General features: G+C 37.7%; 1 protein-coding gene across 2 annotated transcripts in view; it reads right to left on the bottom strand.

Annotated features, from left to right (window-relative positions):
* ATAD2B (ATPase family AAA domain containing 2B) overlaps nt 1-17,103 on the bottom strand; it is a 168,597-nt gene that overhangs the window by 7,718 nt on the left and 143,776 nt on the right. For both annotated transcript variants that reach the window (XM_027621587.2, XM_027621586.2), the window contains exons 23-25: nt 9,761-9,883; nt 6,827-6,964; nt 2,229-2,912 (exon numbers count right to left, since the gene is read on the bottom strand). In XM_027621587.2, coding sequence (XP_027477388.1) covers nt 2,229-2,912; nt 6,827-6,964; nt 9,761-9,883 — 945 coding nt within the window. The remainder of the gene's footprint in view (nt 1-2,228; nt 2,913-6,826; nt 6,965-9,760; nt 9,884-17,103) is intronic.

The raw sequence follows: 17,103 nt of genomic DNA on the forward strand, positions 1-17,103 counted from the left end.
AAGAAGCCAAGGGGGAAGGAACACAAAGACAAACTCAAACTGTTTGAACTTTATTTTTTTTAAAAGATTTTATTTATTTGTCAGAGAGAGAGAGCACATGCACAAGCAGGTGGAGTGGCAGGGCAGAGGAAGAGGCAGGGTGCCTTATGTGGGACTCAATTCCAGGACCTTGAGATCATGACCTGAGCTGAAGGCAGACACTTAATCAACTGAGCCACCTAGGCACCCGTTTCAGAACTTTATAGAGGACCTGTCCCATGTCACAGACACTAAGGAGAACCTTCCCCCTCCCTCCTGTGTTAGTTCTCTTATTCCCATGTCTTTAAACAATTTCCTCCAATCAATGCTTGCTATACAGATAAATAGTAAAAGAACCAAAATATTGCCTTGGGAAACATATACCTCCATGTAGCAGAGAAATTTTATATTTGAGATAGCCTCTAGAGTGAAAGCCTTTATTTATAATTCAATTAATATATGCTAAGAGTTTTGCTGAGACCTTACGGATGCTCATTACCAAATCCACGGACATCCAGGAGCCTGAGAACTTGAACTAGGTAGGTAACACTGCCCTGACAGTTACAAGTGAAAGCTTCAGATAAAGGTTTTATAGAGCAAATATCTTTAAAGTTTTTAGATAACCAATTGAACATAATATTAACTTAAACCTTTTCTGCAAGCATACTAAAATCTCATAGTGAAAGAACATTACTCACCTCACACCCAAGGTGCCTTATCAGGAAGATCTCTTCCTTTCTCCCCACTCTGTCCCAGTCATTACTTAACCCTAGCTTTAACTCATGTTTAAAATTCTGTCTGTATGATAAATATAAATACCAGAATAAATATTGCCCTTAAAACTACCTTCTATTATTAAATATTGAGGAGAAAGAAAAATTCTCAACAGATAGCATTTAAGAACATGGGGCACCTAGGTGGCTCAGTCCGTTAAGCATCTGCCTTCAGCTCAGGTCATGATCCCAGGATTCTGGGATCAAGCCCCAGCATCTGGCATCAGGTTCCCTGCTCAGTGGGGAGCCTGCTTCTCCCTCTCCCGTCCCCCCTGCTTGTGCGTTCTCTCTCTTTCTGTCAAATAAAATCTTTTAAAAAAAAGACCAGTACACACACATCTCTCTTTATCCATTAAGAGAATACTAAGACTGAATAATATCTTCCTACTTTCTAATTCTGCTAGAGGACTCAAAAACTGGCAGCAAAAAACTTTTCCCACATAGCCCGAATCCCAGGTTAAAGCTATATATACTCCACACCATTGAGAGAACATGACAGAATTTCAAAATAGCTTAGTTATAAGAATACCTGTTCAGGATGAAAATGTATATTCAAAGGGTAGATCTCTAACTCACCCCATCCCACTATGGGCTAAAGAATGATAAACAAAGCAGGGCTAGAAACTCCCAGGCCCCCTATTCTGCTCCTTCTTAAAAGAATCACACAGCCATAGGAAGGTGGGAGCTAGCAGAGTGCTCTGAGTCTGCAAGAACAAGGTAAATCTGACAGCACAGGTTCTACTGCTTCCTATACCACTGGCTTTACAAAGCAATAGAGCCTCTTAGACCCAACATCCCTTAGATTCAACTAACAGTGAATGCCTGGAATGAGTATAGCTCAGTATGTGCCAGGTACGAGAAGAGGTGATTAATATACATGACTTATTTAATCCCTACAGTGACACCACTCTGAAGTTTAATTTACAAGATAGAAAAACAAGGTTGGAGAGCGTAAACTACCAGCTCAAAGTCACATGATTATAATGAACAGGATTATAATGAACAATTCCATTGTTAAATTGAATTTAACGTGAGTGTACATGAGCGTAGGATACCACGCTGCTCTAGTATCCAAGTCTTCTCAGCCCAGCCTACCCCACCCCATTCTTATTAGAATTCCATCTTCTTAACACCTGTGGGTTTACTCAACCTTTAACCATAAATCCATTAGGATAGGGATAATAATCAGGTGGGAGGCAAAAGAGTAAGCAGCCAGGAAAGTAATGCATTCTAGACCATAACCCTCCAAAACTTCCACCAAAAACTTACTAGGCATGTGTATGTACACTTTCTTAGGGAAAAAGATGAAAACTTTTAACAGATTCTCAGAGGGGTATAACTGGTTATCAACTAGTGCTACTGGGGACCAAACAAAATATGCTACTAGTTAACTCTGGAATTTAAAATTTCAGATTTTTTTAAAAATATTCGCTCTACCTTCTTTATCCAGTTCTGCATCTTTAAACTCCACTTCGGGGCTGGGTTCTAACTTCTCATTACTGCTACATTCCAGGGCCTCTAGTTTCTCAGGATCATCTCCATGATGTTCATTTGAAATTTCTGGTTTTTCTTTTGACTGGTCCTCCGGGACAATCTTTTGTTCAGAACTACATTTGTCTCCACTACCACAGAAAGAAACTACTTCAGCTTTGCCATTCTGACACTCCAGAACTGGTATTCCTTCAAAACTGTCAGTGGAGGCCTCACCATTTAGACAGCTTCCTTTAAGGAAAGGCTCTTTCCTAGATGTCTGTTCTGGATTGAGAGAACCGCTGCTGTTGACAAGCAGAGACTCATTGGAACTTTCCTCTTCAGTAGATGCAAAGTTCTCCTTCGTGCCCGCTCCATTGTTAAGCCTCTGCCCCTGGTCCATGTCCATGATGTCACACGATGATTCGTCATTGGTCATAGAGAGGTCTCCAGTCTCTTCGCCATTTTCTTCATGGCAGTCAGTGCTTACCTCAAACTCTCCATTCTCTAGCAACTTCCTGTCCTCCGTATGGTTCTCATAGTCTGCAAATTTAGTGTCTTCTTCATCTTTTTTTAAATTATTGACTTTCCTTTTCTTAATAATTCCTTTACCCCACTGTGATCGCCGCCTTGATTTTCTCCGAACTCGAACTATTTTAGAGAGAAGGAAAACAGGTATATAGAACTTGGAGTGCAACACTTGTTTTACAAATGTTCACTATATTAAGACCCAAAAGAAAGTACACCCATACCAGTGTAACACACAAGAACTACTTAGCTCTTGACATCCATGCTGACTAATCCTCACAACCTACAAGTAGAATGAATATGAAGTCAGAAACGAACTCTGAAGAGATTTTTTTAAAAAACTGAGTATAAGTTTACCCAGCATTAATTTTTTTCTATTATCCTACATTCTACTTTACAGCTGTTCCTAATTCCTAACATCCAGGGGCCAAGCATATAATACTTACATTTAGGAAATGAGCAACCACATTACCAGGCTACCTATAAAATTGGGGGCCACAGACCCAGATTTCCACCAGGAAAATGAGTGCTTTGCCAGCAAAATCACCCCAAAGCTCCTAAACCATGAAAGAAAATGAACACATGATCCAGTATATCAGATAGAACTGTTACAGGTGTCCCACAAAGAACTATCCACACAGCGCCTGGGTGGCTAAGTCGTTAAGCATCTACCTTCAGCTTGGGTCATGATCCCAGGGTCCTGGGATCGCACCCTGCATCAGGGAACCCACTTCTCCCTCTCCCACTCCCCCTGCTTGTGTTCCCTCTCTCACTGTGTCTCCCTCTGTCAAATAAATAAATAAAATCTTTAAAAAAAAAAAAAAGAACTATCCACTGCCTCTCCTTCCAAAAGAAGGAATCACCCACAGAAAGTACGGTAGTGGACAGAAACCCTATGAAGTTTATAGAGACAATCTGGTTAGACAACTGTTAGCCTCCTCTATTATAAATGGTTCACCAAGCAGGATCAATTGGTTACATAGTTGTTACTTGAAAATATGTAAAAAAAAAAAAAAAAGGGGGGGTGCCTGGGTGGCTCCGTCAGTTAAGCGTCTGACTCTTGATTTCGGCTCAGGTTATGATCTCAGGGTCCTGAGATCGAGCCCCATGTTGGGCTCTACGCTCAGCATGGGGTCTGCTTATCCCTCTCCCTCTGCTCTTCCCTCTGCTCTCCCTCAAATAAATAAAATATTAAAAAAGGAAGGAAGAAGGAAAGGAGGGAGGGAGGGAGGGAGGGAAGGAAGGAAGGGAAAGAGAAAGAGAGAAAGAGAGAAAGAAAGAAAGGAAGGAAGGAAGGAAGGAAGGAAGGAAGGAAGGAAGGAAGGAAGGAAGGAAGGAAGAAAGAAAGGAAGAAAGAAAGAAAGAAAGAAAGAAAGAAAGAAAGAAAGAAAGAAAGAAAGAAAGAAAGAAAGAAAGAAAGAAAGAAAGAAAGAAAGAGAAAAAGGAAGGAAGGGAGGAAGGAGGGAGGAAGAAAAAGAAGGAAAGAACGTGAAAAAAGTTAAGCCCTCTGCTATCAAGGCAGCAACATTAACAAACGTTTAAAATAAGTATTTGTCAGTAATGAAAAAGGAAGACCTACAGAAGTTGTAAAGACTATATTCATCTCTAGATGCCAGAAACCATCATGAGTTTTATGAGTAATCCCAGACAATGGGCCCAGGAATCTTTAATTCCCCATCTATGTGTTTACAAACTTTTCATCCTTTCAACTTTAATCCTGAGTTCTCTGTAAAGACACCAAGGTATTCACAGGAAATGGACAAATGCTGTTATATTACTTTTCTTTCTTATCTAAGAATAAATCTACTAAAGGTTTCTGAAATCATTTCCCAAATTCAAATTATTTTGTCACTTGGTTCAAAATACATTTTGCCTTCAAAACCATATCATTCAAATCATCTCTCCATTCCTTTTTCCCCTACTAATTTCTATTTTCATAATTTACACTTACAGGGTAATTGAAGAAGAAATTTCCGTTTACTGTTAAAAGCCGTATATAAGCTAAAGTGATGGGCATTTTTAAGTGTTCTATTAACTATATGAAAAACTAGGGGCACCTGGGTGGCTCAGTCAGTTAAGCATCTGCCTTCAGCTCAGGTCATGATCCCAGGGTCCTGGGATCGAGCCCTGCATCGGGCTCCCTGCTCAGGGGGAGGCCTGCTTCTCCCTCTCCCACTCTCCCTGCTTGTGTTCCCTCTCTTGCTGTCTCTCTCTGTCAAAAAATAAATAAAATCTCTTAAAAAAAAAAAACTAATCCAGTCCACATTAAAAGTGAAAAAAAAAAAAAAATTCAGCCTGCTCTTTCTCTAAAAGGTGGAGCTGTTAGGTTTTTTACTGACAAGTCACTCCAGACATTGTGACCTCGCTTATTCTCCAGCCATGCAACCAAAGCACAAACAGTTCCCCTCTTCTTTCCTCACTAAGCCATCTACCTCTAGAGCAAGAAGCAGCTAAACTCTGTTCAGAACAATCAAGAGCCAGCTCAATTATTTGATCTGTAGGCACTAAGCAAAGGCTTAGAAGGCCTACTGAAGCCAAGTTTATTTCTAACACTTTCATCCCAGCTAAGAACAAAGAAAATGTTCTCATTTGGGAGAGGGTCAAACTAGAGATATTTTTCTCCTCCTTATATAATTATTTCTAATGGTGAGTATGATTTTTGGTAAAATAAGAGAAGTTAATCATATAAGCTCCAGAAGAATGGGGATTTTTGTTTTAAGCACTGCTATATCTCTACAGCACCTGGCATGCGGCAGTAGTATCCATTTATGGAACTAATTTTTCACATACTATTTCCTTTTACAGGGGCACTTTGTGTGAAAAACCAATATGGGAGCACAATCTTTAGAGTCAATTTTTATAGCCTCTCTGAGAAGCTTGTTTCCAAAACTAAGACGTTAGGAAAGCAACTCTCTCTTAGGGATATTTAGATTTATAATTCAAGTAAATTAATGTGAAACAGACAAATGATGAGTCACATATGCCATCTACTGGTAAGAGAAAACAAAACTCACATTTATAGATTAAAATAACATTTAAAAGAACTTAAAATGCTTAAGGCCAATTTTCAATGGATTTTAGTAAATACCTGTATCAGGTGCAGAGAATATACAGGATTTCAAGGTTTAAATTAGAGTGCTACATTATATAATCCAGGTCATGATCCAAGATACAACTACACCAAATAGCTTTAATTTCATGGAACCAAATGTACCACTAAGTCCTTCAAATTTCCTCACATATGAATATGCCAAATATCACAAAGAGAAGAGCTAAAAAAAAAAAAATGAGTCTGATTCATTCATTCAAATTCAATGCCACTGGTGAAAGAACATATTATGGCCAGGCTTACCAACAGTTTCAACAGTATGACCACCTTTATACCAGAACAGCATATATCTTCCAAGGGTGGCTATCTTCAGCAAAATATATGGACTGTATTAGGAAAATGCTGTGTTCATTAACATCTTTCAGAAATCTTCTAAATTAGCATGAATGAGGACAAGTGAAGATAACCTAGAACAATGAATTTTCCCTTTCTAAATACATCTCACTTAAACAAAACTACATTAAAAAGGCTGTACAGATTCTTCAAACTGAGCACAAGATACTCTCTCAGAAAAACCAAAGTCCTACTGCCACATTGGCCACTCTCTTAAGTCAAAGTTGCTACTTTCCACAATAAAGAGAACAGCCTATGTATTATACAGCAAGGAATTAAGGTTGGAGGCAGGGGTAGATGAAAAGTGTTGGCTCCACATCTCTATCCAAAAACCAAAGTTTAAAACTAAAAATATTCAAACCTAGTTCAATGAATAGCAGCAAGTAGTGAATGTGGACAGAAAAGAGCAAATATAGTAAGAGAAGTATACTTCTGATTCCACATCCTACTGCACAAGCTCTTCACCTCTGAACAGAGAGAAGATGAGACGACCTGTGGGAACACAGCAGCACCTGGTCTGTGTCCCCAACTCCTAACAAATCTGCATACTTCTCAGCCGTTCCCACTACTGGATAACATGGTCTCAAACACTCACATGCACATTTATTTGCAGAGTTGTGCCAGACATCCAATGGATTTCTTTGTTTGTGCCGAAATGCCTCTTCAACTCTAGTTTCGGTCTTCCGAGCTCCAGTGCCATGAGGATTTATTTGTTCTGCTGTTACCGATAAGCCTGCAAGCAGAAGATAAGCAACACCTATTAAAATATTCCCAGCTACATAAACCAACACGGTAAAAAAAAAAAAAAGTCTGAAATATAGAACTAAGTTTTAGTCATTAATTACACCTGGACAGTTTGTAATTCAGATGAAAACAGTATCTTTTGTTTTAAGATGGGAAAGAAACTAGATATAAAATCATAAAAAATAAATAAATAAATAAATAACCCAGCAAGGAACCTTATGTTTACTCGGTTTAATTTGCAAAGCCACATATTCTCATGACTGTAAGACAATGATAATATTTTGTCTAAAAGTTATTATTTCTGCCATCTTAGAATTTGTAAGTGTTTGTTGGGTCATTAAACCCCTTCACATGAACTGTTTCCATCTGTTATTAGCTGCCTGTCAACACCACACTGCAGTTAAGTTTGGTTTTTCTACATTGATCTTCCTAAGAGTACACTCCATCTCAATTTCCTTCACTAGACTTGTTTCTTCTATGTGGTTGTTAAATATTGATGTTTCTCAGAGTTGTCTCTGGAATCCCTTTTCTTCTCACTCTGATCTATACCTTCTACCATAAAGTGTCATTCAAGCCTTCAGCTTCTATTACCATTACATAATAATTCCCAAATCCATGTTTAGCCCAAGCATCTCTTGAGCTTCTGACCCACATATCCAACTGCCTATTTGGTATCTCCAGCTGGGTATCGTAAAGATGGGTCAAATTAAAGCTAACTAGTTTATCTTTCCCCGCCAAAAAACCTGTTCATCCCTATCTCTATAGAGATATTCCCTATCTCTATTGGTAGTATTAGCATCTACTAAGTCATTAAGTCAGTAATATGGGCAGCCAATTTTGACTCTTCCTTTCCTTCACAATGGCCTCCAACCCTGCCCCAATTTACACTGATTCTATATCCATTCCCACTTCATAATAATTAAAACTCTGCACAACTCCCAACAGCTTTTTCCCCCAAAAGCTTTAATGAGGTACAACTTACATAACAAAAAAATCACTCATTTTAAGCATACAATTAAATGATTTTTAGTAAAGTTACAGAGCTATGCAATCACCACAGCAGCCCGAGTTTAGGTAACTATCCCAGGCCACCACGAATCTACTTTTTGTCTCCACAGATTTATCTTTTGTGAATGTTTCATATGAACGGAATCACACAACAGGTGGTCTTTTGTGACTGAATTCTTTCACTTAGGAGAGTGTTCTTGAAGTTCATCTATGTTGTACCATGTATCAGTAATTTGTTCCTTTTTATGGCTGAGCAGTATGCCGTTGTATGATATACCATTCTGCTTACCCATTCACCAGTTGATGGACATTTGCATTGCTTCCAGTTTTTAGTTGTTATGAACAGTCTTTTATACGGGCATATGTTTTCATTTCTCTTGGGCTGTTTCCAGGAGTAGAATCACGGGTCATATGGTAAATGTTATGCTTAATTTTTTAGAAACTGCCAAACTGTTTTCCAAACTGGCTCCGACAGTTTTTGACTGGTCTCTCATCCTCCTATCCTGACACATTGAGACCTTACTATCTCCTGCTGCCAAAGCAATTTACCAGTTCATTCCATAGCTTAAAATATTTCAATGACTCATACTGACTATGGCAATGGTTCTCAAACTTTAGTATACAAAAAAAACCCACTTGAATAGTTTGTTAAAGTACAAATTTCTCAGCCTTACTACTCTCAAAGAATCTAATTCACTAAGTCTAATAAGCTGATGTGGGTATTAGGCACACACACACTTTGAAAAACACTGACCTACAGGATAAAGTCTTAAGCTCCTTAGCATTGGCATTGATTAGTTCAAATATTTATAGGACAGAGTTCTAGGGCTTCCAGTAGAGCTATGAATAAGCCATTCACAACACTTACATTCCAGATAAGGAAGGGAGACCCCCCCCCCAAAAAAAGACAAAATACCATGCTATGGTGACCAGAGCCTAAATTAGATTAGGTGACCAGCGAGGGCCTAAGGAAATAGAAAAAAAGCTTCTTAATTTCAGTGTCCTGGACTCAGCTTGCCTCTTGAGCTCTATTTCCCACCATTCCGTACAGCTCCAGTAATACCAATTTGTAGTTCTTCAAATATACCATGTCATTCACATCTCTGTGCTCTTACACATGCTATTATCTGCTGTGCTGACAAACACCTCTTCCTCCTCTGTCACTGCCTCCCTTCTTCTGTTACACTAGAGACAACACTCCTATATTCATTCCCTAAACTCTAGACAAAATGCTGGGATCCCTAAAAGAAGGTCTCTCCTCTGTGCTATAAACATGTTTCAACCAACTCATATACTTCACCTGTACTTGATTTGTTTTACAATTCTGTCTCTTACTGAGTTCTTTAAGGAAAGGCTTATACACTGAATGAACAAACCACATTTGCTAATTCTATTAATTATAAAACTACACATAAACGTCAATAGGGAAAACAAAAACAGTATTCCTAAAAACTTTTAAAAAGTAAACCCTCTACAGATATGAAAGCCTTTAAGAATCAATATTTAACAGATATACTCCTGCAAAAAAAAAAAAAAAAAAAAAATTCACTGGAAAGAACTTTCTGTAATTTGTATTGCTGCACTTACTAAAACTTTCACAGAAAGTAAAATTTTAAAGTATCTTTGAGAATTTATATAACACATTAGTATCAGAAATACATAAAGTCTGTGCCTCAAAGTAGATCATTTTCATAATGCCAGCAACCCTAAAGAAATGTCATTTAGTAACACTCAGTGATTCTTGGTCTTCAGGAGCAAGTTCATTTCTGTAACTTACCTCTTTTTATTCTTGCTTCCTTAATTTCTTCACAGAGTTTATTAAATTCTGGATCCAATTCCGCTGCGATGATGGCATGTGCAGTGTCCTTCAGGGTACAAGCCCTGTGCCTAATTATTTTATCTATTAAAAAAGTTGAAATATTTTTTTTAAAAGTTGGTATACTTTACTATATAGATAAATGAAATAACATTAACCAAGGGCATCTTAAAAAGAGAAAAAAAAGAATACAAACATTTAAATAAAATTGTAAAAAGCACTTCCAGGTGAGAAACAAGCTCATTTAAATGATGAGTAAAAAATAAATATAATAAGCCACTTAGTCACCTTGATAATTCTCTGAGAACTCTATTTTTTAGAACTTCAAAGTACAGGTGACCCTTGCACAACACAGGGGGTTAGGGGTGCCAACTCCCCACATAGTCAAAAACCCATATTTGACTGCCCCCCAAAACTTACTAGTAATAGCCTGATGCTGACCAGAAGTCTTACAGATAACATAAATAGTCCATTAACACATCTTTTGTATGTTAAATGTATCATATACTGTATTCTTACAATACAGGTAGAGAAATGAAAATGTTAAGAAAATCATAAGAGAAATTTTATTTAAGGTCCTGTACTGCATTTACTGGAAAAAAAAATCCATGTACAAGTGGACCTAGGTAGTTCAAACCCGTGTTGTTCAGGGTCAATTGTACTAAGTCTATTCAACAACTCATTATCTCAAAGATACAAAGCTTTATTTTCTGTTTTAAAAAAAACAAAAATGTATGATTTTCAATAAAAATTTTAAGAGATTCAGAGGACAATCACCATATGCCCAGCACCAGAGTTGCCACAGATGAATACTGAGAATCAGAAAATCTTACATAAATTTCTCCATAAGTGAAAACTGGTCAAAACTGTGAAGAATATAATATATCCTAAGTAACAGTGACCTATTAAGTGACCTATTAAGAAACTATACAGAATACAGAAACTATACTATAACAGAAACAACAAAAATACAGCCAGACACTCTAAGCTAAAGACTGAAAGATAGTACATATTTGTAGGTAAATCCAGGAAAGAAATACACACACCAGTCTAGGTAAACTATACCTGACACTTGCACTAAGTCTCTGCTCTACACTAATCCAGAAGCCCTCATTCATGAACAACACAACATAAAAAGTACTCCCGAGAGCTATGCAATTCTGAAATATTAAAAGTCAAGTAAAGGAGCACGTGGGTGGCTCAATCAGGTAAACATCCAACTCTTAATTTCATCCCCGTTCTTAATTTCATCCCAGTATCAGGCTCGCACTCAGCAGGGAGTCTGCTTGTCCCTCTCCCTCTGCCCCCCCCCATTCTTTCTCTCTAAAACAAATAAATAAAATCTTTAAAAAAAATTAAAAAATAAAAGTAAATATATCACGGTCACTTATTTTACAAAGTATCAAGAACTAAAACCCCAAGTCTCAAAATAACATCTGCTTTTTCAACCCTAGTAAAGGCAAATGTATAGACAGACATTTTATTTATAACTCTTCTTATTAGGAAGCCATAATAGTTCATTGTGGAAATCTTACAAAAACATGCAGCACTCAAAAGGCAACACTGGTATATTTCCTTTCAACACATTTTCTCTAAACATTCATTCAAAAAATATTGGCCACTGTACCAGGACCTGAGCCAGGTGATAGCTACATGGTAGTGAACAAGAGAGGTCTCCACTTTAAAGAAAATTTTCATATTAGTATATGGCAGAGGTATTAATCAAATCTCTTATACACACCTATAAACACTTCCCTCACCCTTCCCACACACCCCAAAAACTTGATAATAGCTATGAGGAAAACTCACATGTATTTGGTGTGGGGTGCCAATATGAACTGGACAAGTAAGGAAAGCCCTCTCTGAAGAAGTGGCACTTAAACTGAGAGAGAAAGTATGCACTGGAAGCCACTTGAAGATTAGGGGAAGATCAGTGCAGGTTCAGAAAATACCATGGAATAAAGTTCTGGAGTAAAAAGATCTTAGAGATTTCAAAAAACCAAAGGCAGCCTCTGTGTTTAGAATACAAATAAACAGGGCGCCTGGGTGGCTCAGTTGGTTAAGTGTCTGCCTTTGGCTCAGGTCATGATCCCAGAATCCCGGGATCAAGTCCTGCATCAGGCTCCCTGTTCAGCGGGAAGTCCGCTTCTCCCTCTGCCCTTCACCCTGCTTGTGCTCTCTCTCTCTCTCTCTCTCTTTCCCTCTCTCTCTCAAATAAATAAAAATCTTAAAAAAAAAAGAACAATAAACAAGAGACAAATGAGAATCTGACTGTATTTAAAGGATTCAGACTTTATCTAAGAGCAATGGAAAGTCATTGAAAAGATCAGAGCAGAGAAGTAACATGATTTAAATGAACATCTTCAAAAGATCATCTCTAGGAGCGCCTGGGTGGCTCAGTCAGTTAAGCAACCGATCTTGATTTTGGCTCAGGTCATGATCTCAGCGTTGTGAAATCAAGCCCCACATCAGTACCGAGTCGGCTTGCCCCTCTCCCTCTGCTCCACCCCTGCTCAGGCACACTCACTCGCTCTCTCTCTCTCAAATAAATAAATAAAATCTCAAAAAAAAGGATCATCTCTAGCCATTATCTGGGAACTGTATTGAAGGGGTCAAGAATAAAAACAGGGAACATAATTAGAAGGCTCTTTTTTTAGTGAGAGAGGAGAGCACACTGAACAAGGGTGGGGTTGGGGGTGAGAAGGGTGATGGTGAAAAGGAGAAGATTACAGGCTTGAAATATGTTCTCAATAACGTAACTTGATGATGAAGTACAGGATGGGGTATGTATCAAGGATAATTCTCCAGCTTCTTGCATGAAAAATGGGAAAATGGAAGTAATACAAAGATGCAAAAAACTAGAGCATAAATAGAGAGGGAAGGAGAAAAAAGTCAGAAATTATAAGTTTATTTTGATACGTGTAAAAAGTAAATATCCAAAAGGAGATATCATGAAGATATGGAGATATATGAATATAGGTCTCAGGAATCTATGACCAAAAAACCACAACAACTGTATAATCTGAATTTATTATTTAACATTCTGTACTTCCCTAAGTCTTAAAAAAAAAAATCTATTATCATATAGAAGACATAATTAAACTGCACATATTTAAAGTATACATTTGATCACACCAAAAAGAATAAAATACCTAGAAACAAACTAGAATAAAATACAGAGGAATAAACTTAACCAAAGAAGTGAAAGACCTGTACTCTGGAAAATATAAAACACTGATGAAAGAAACTCAAAGTGATACAAACGGATGGAAAGATACTACATGTTCATGGATTGGAAGAATTAATATTGTTAAAATGTACACAGTACTCAAAGCAATCTGCAGATTCAATGCAATTCCTATCAAAATACCAACAACATTTTTCACAAAACTAGAACAAATAATACTATAATGTGTATGGAATCACAAAAGACCCCAAGTAGCCAAAGCAATCTTTGAGAAAGGAAACAAAACTGGAGGTACACAATTCCAAATTTCAAGATGTACTACAAAGCTCTAAGAATCGAAACAGTATGGTATTGGTTCAAAAACAGGCACACAGATCAAGAGAACACAACAGAAAGCCCAGAAATAAACCCACGCTTATATGGGCAATTCATCCATGACAAAAGACACAACAATATACATGGGGAAAAGACAGTCTCTTCAACAAATGGTGTCAGGAAAACTGGACAGCCACATGCACAAGAATGAAATTGGAGCACTTTTTTATATCATACACAAAAATAAACTCAAAATGCATTAAAGACTTAAGTGTGAGACCTGAAAGCATAAAATTCCTAGAACAGAACACAGACAGTAATTTCCCTGACATCAGCCTTAGCAACATTTTTCTAGATAAGTCTCCTCAGGCAAGGGAAACAAAAGCAAAATTAAGCTACTGAGACTACACCCAAATAGACCATTTACTTTCACCGTGATTTATGTGATTATTAGTAAGGCTGCTGTTTATTTTCCACTTGTCCCCTATGTTCTTTGTTCCCTTCTTCCTCTTCTTTTCTTACTTCTTTTGGATGTGTATTATTTATGATCCTATTTTATCTCCTTGTTGGTTCATTAGCTCTATTTGCTGCACTATTGCTAGCCCTCTGTGAGCTCCAAGGAATATTTCCTTTCTCTGGTCTCAGACAGTTTCCTCACATGTATACACCAATCAGTGTTCAGCTCAAAACTGGAGGAGAATCTAATGCAGATCTCCAGAGTGCTCTCTCTGTGCAACTTTCTTTCTGCCCTGAGAGTTCTACCTACTTTGACTTCCTCACATTCCCAGCTCTGTCTCTGTAATTCAGGTAGACTTCCAGGTTCTGCCTGGGCTCTTCCTTCCTGTACCACAGTCTGGAAACTCTCCAGGCAACTACAGTTCTCATCTCTTGGGGAACACTATCCTTCATTTCCCGATATCCAATGTCTTCAAAATTGTTTTTTCATACATTTTGTTCAGTTGTGTTTTTTTTTCATTGCTTCAAGCAGGAGGGAAATTCAGTTCCTTTTATTCCACCATAGCCAAAACCAGAAGTCTCTTGATAACTTTCAAATGTCCTTTGAGAACCAAACCATAACACCATGTAAAAATCCAAAGTAGGATGTACCTTAATTTTTCAAAATTATTGCTCTACTGTTAGAAGTTTTAAGTTGCTCCAAATTTTAGCTACTACACATAAAAACCTACAATAAACATCCTTAGAAGTAGCTGTACTTTCAAGCTGATAATATGTGGTGCATGTGACACCACAATTTTCTGCCATTGGCTTTCTACCTCAGCTTGAAAAAAGCTAAGAAAGAGGTGAGGTTAAATATAAAGTCATGTATCTGACACATAATCACTCTAAAATACCTCAAAGGTCTTTCTTTTTAAATATATGCCTCCTGCCCATATTCCATCCCCAATTAAATGGGAAATGAATGAATGAATGCATGAATGAATTCCATAAAAATTTCCCATTGGTGGGTGCCTGGGTGGCTCAGTTGGTTAATTATCTGCCCTTGGCTCAGGTGATGATCTCAGGGTCCTGGGATCGAGGCCCACATCAGGCTCCCTGCTTGGCGGGAGGCCTGCTTCTCCCTCTGCCTGCTGCTCCCTCTGCTTGTGCTCTCTGTCAAATAAATAAATAAAATCTTTAAAAAAAAATTCCCATTGGTCTGAAGGATAAGGAATTTATTCTGAAGAGCATCTGCATTTGATGAGGAAAGAGTATTTTTCATGTGCCTATCATTATAAGTATTTTTAATCATTCTTAGACTAGAATTGTGTCTATGTTTATACACAGCAAAGAATCATAAGCTTATAGAACATTAAAACTAGAACAGATGTCATGTCTTCAAACTTCATCTTTTTTGAGGTGGGGGGGTAATCTTAGATCCTTACAAGCATGTGATGAAAATGAAAAATTACACACGTATACAATTTTGCATGTTGTTGTTCAGACTCTCTCATGGACATAAGACTTAAAATCCTTGTTTCAAGAGTGCCTGGGTGGCTCAGTTGGTTAAGCGACTGCCTTCAGCTCAGGTCATGATCCTGGAGTCCCAGGATCGAGTCCCATGTCGGGCTCCCTGCTCGGCAGGGAGTCTGCTTCTCCCTCTGACTCTCTTCCCTCTCATGCTCTCTATCTCTCATTCTCTCTCTCTCAAATAAATAAATAAAATCTTTAAAAAAAAATCCTTGTTTCAAAATATAAGTTACGTATTTACCACTTCTTTTGTCTTATGATTCTTAAGATGTCGATGATCTTAAGATTCTCAAAATCCATGTAATATGAAAGTAACATAAGCACAGCAAAAAAACACACACACTGGCTTTGAGGACAGAACTTAATCCACTCAGTTATGCCATATAACATTTGTGGGTTTGCACACAAAGTACATAACCTCTGAGCCCCAACCCCCTTAACATCTATAAAATAAAGGTATAACCACCTACATTTGCCTTCAGCAAAAAGTAATGATTATTGGGATAAATTGATGAGCATCTATAAAATTAATAGAATCATTACTTTTCTCAACACCCAAAATACAAATAATCCTGTCAAGAAATGGGCAGAAGACATGAACAGCCATTTCTCCAATGAAGACATACAATGGGCCAACAGACACAAGAAAAAATGCTCAACATCACTCGGCATCAGGGAAAAACAAATCAAAACCACAGTGAGATACCACCTCACACCAGTCAGAATGGCTAAAATTAACAAGTCAGGAAACAACAGATGTTGGCAAGGATGCGGAGAAAGGAAACCCTCTTACACTGTTAGTGGGAATGGCAAACTGGTGCAGCCACTCTGGAAAACAGTATGTAGGTTCCTCAAAAAGTTAAAAATAGAACTACTCTACAACCCAGCAACTGCACTACTAGGCATTTATCCAAAGGATACAAACAGTGATTTGAAGGGGCACCTGCACCCCAATGCTTATAGCAGCAATGTCCACAATAGCCAAACTTTGGAAAAAACCCAGATGTCCATCAACAGATGAATGGATAAAGAAGATGTGATATATATATATAGATATATAGAGATATATATTATACATATATATGAATGGTAGAATATTACTCAGCCACCAAAAAGAAAACTAGAAAAGAAAAGAAAAGAAAAGAAAAGAAAAGAAAAGAAAAGAAAAAAAAAGAAAAGAAAGAAAAGAAAAATCTTACCATTCCACCATGGATGGAACTAGAGGGTATTATGCTAAGCAAAGTAAGTCAATCAAAGAAAGACAATTATATTACTTCACTCATATGTGAACTTTAAGAGACAAAACAGAGGAGCATGGGGGAAGGGAGGGAAAAATAAAATAAGATTAAATCAGAGAAGGAGAAAAACCATAAGAAACTCTTAACTACAGGAAACAAACTGAGGTTGTTGAAGAGGAGGTGGCCGAGGGGATGGGGTAACTGTGTGATCAGCATTAAGGAGGGCACTTGATATAATGAGCACTGGGTGTTACATGCAACTGATGAATCACTAAACTCTACCTCTGAAACTAATAATACAATTCAATTAATTAATTGAATTTAAATAAACTAAAATAAAATTTTAAAAAAGAATCACTACTTCTATGAAAGTAGGAACTATTTTAAATGTATCAGTGTATCTTTTGTATTATGGCAAACAGAAGTATTTAGCTGTTTTTTCTTTTTCTTTTTTTTTTAAAGATTTTATTTACTTGAGAGAGAGAGAGCACATGAGAGGGGGGAGGGTCAGAGGGAGAAGCAGGCTCCCTGCTGAGCAGGGAGCCCGGTGCGGGGCTCGATCCCAGGACTCCAGGATCATGACCTGAGCCGAAGGC

The sequence above is a fragment of the Zalophus californianus genome, chromosome 8 (genome assembly GCF_009762305.2).
Source record: "Zalophus californianus isolate mZalCal1 chromosome 8, mZalCal1.pri.v2, whole genome shotgun sequence".
NCBI lineage: Eukaryota > Metazoa > Chordata > Mammalia > Carnivora > Otariidae > Zalophus > Zalophus californianus.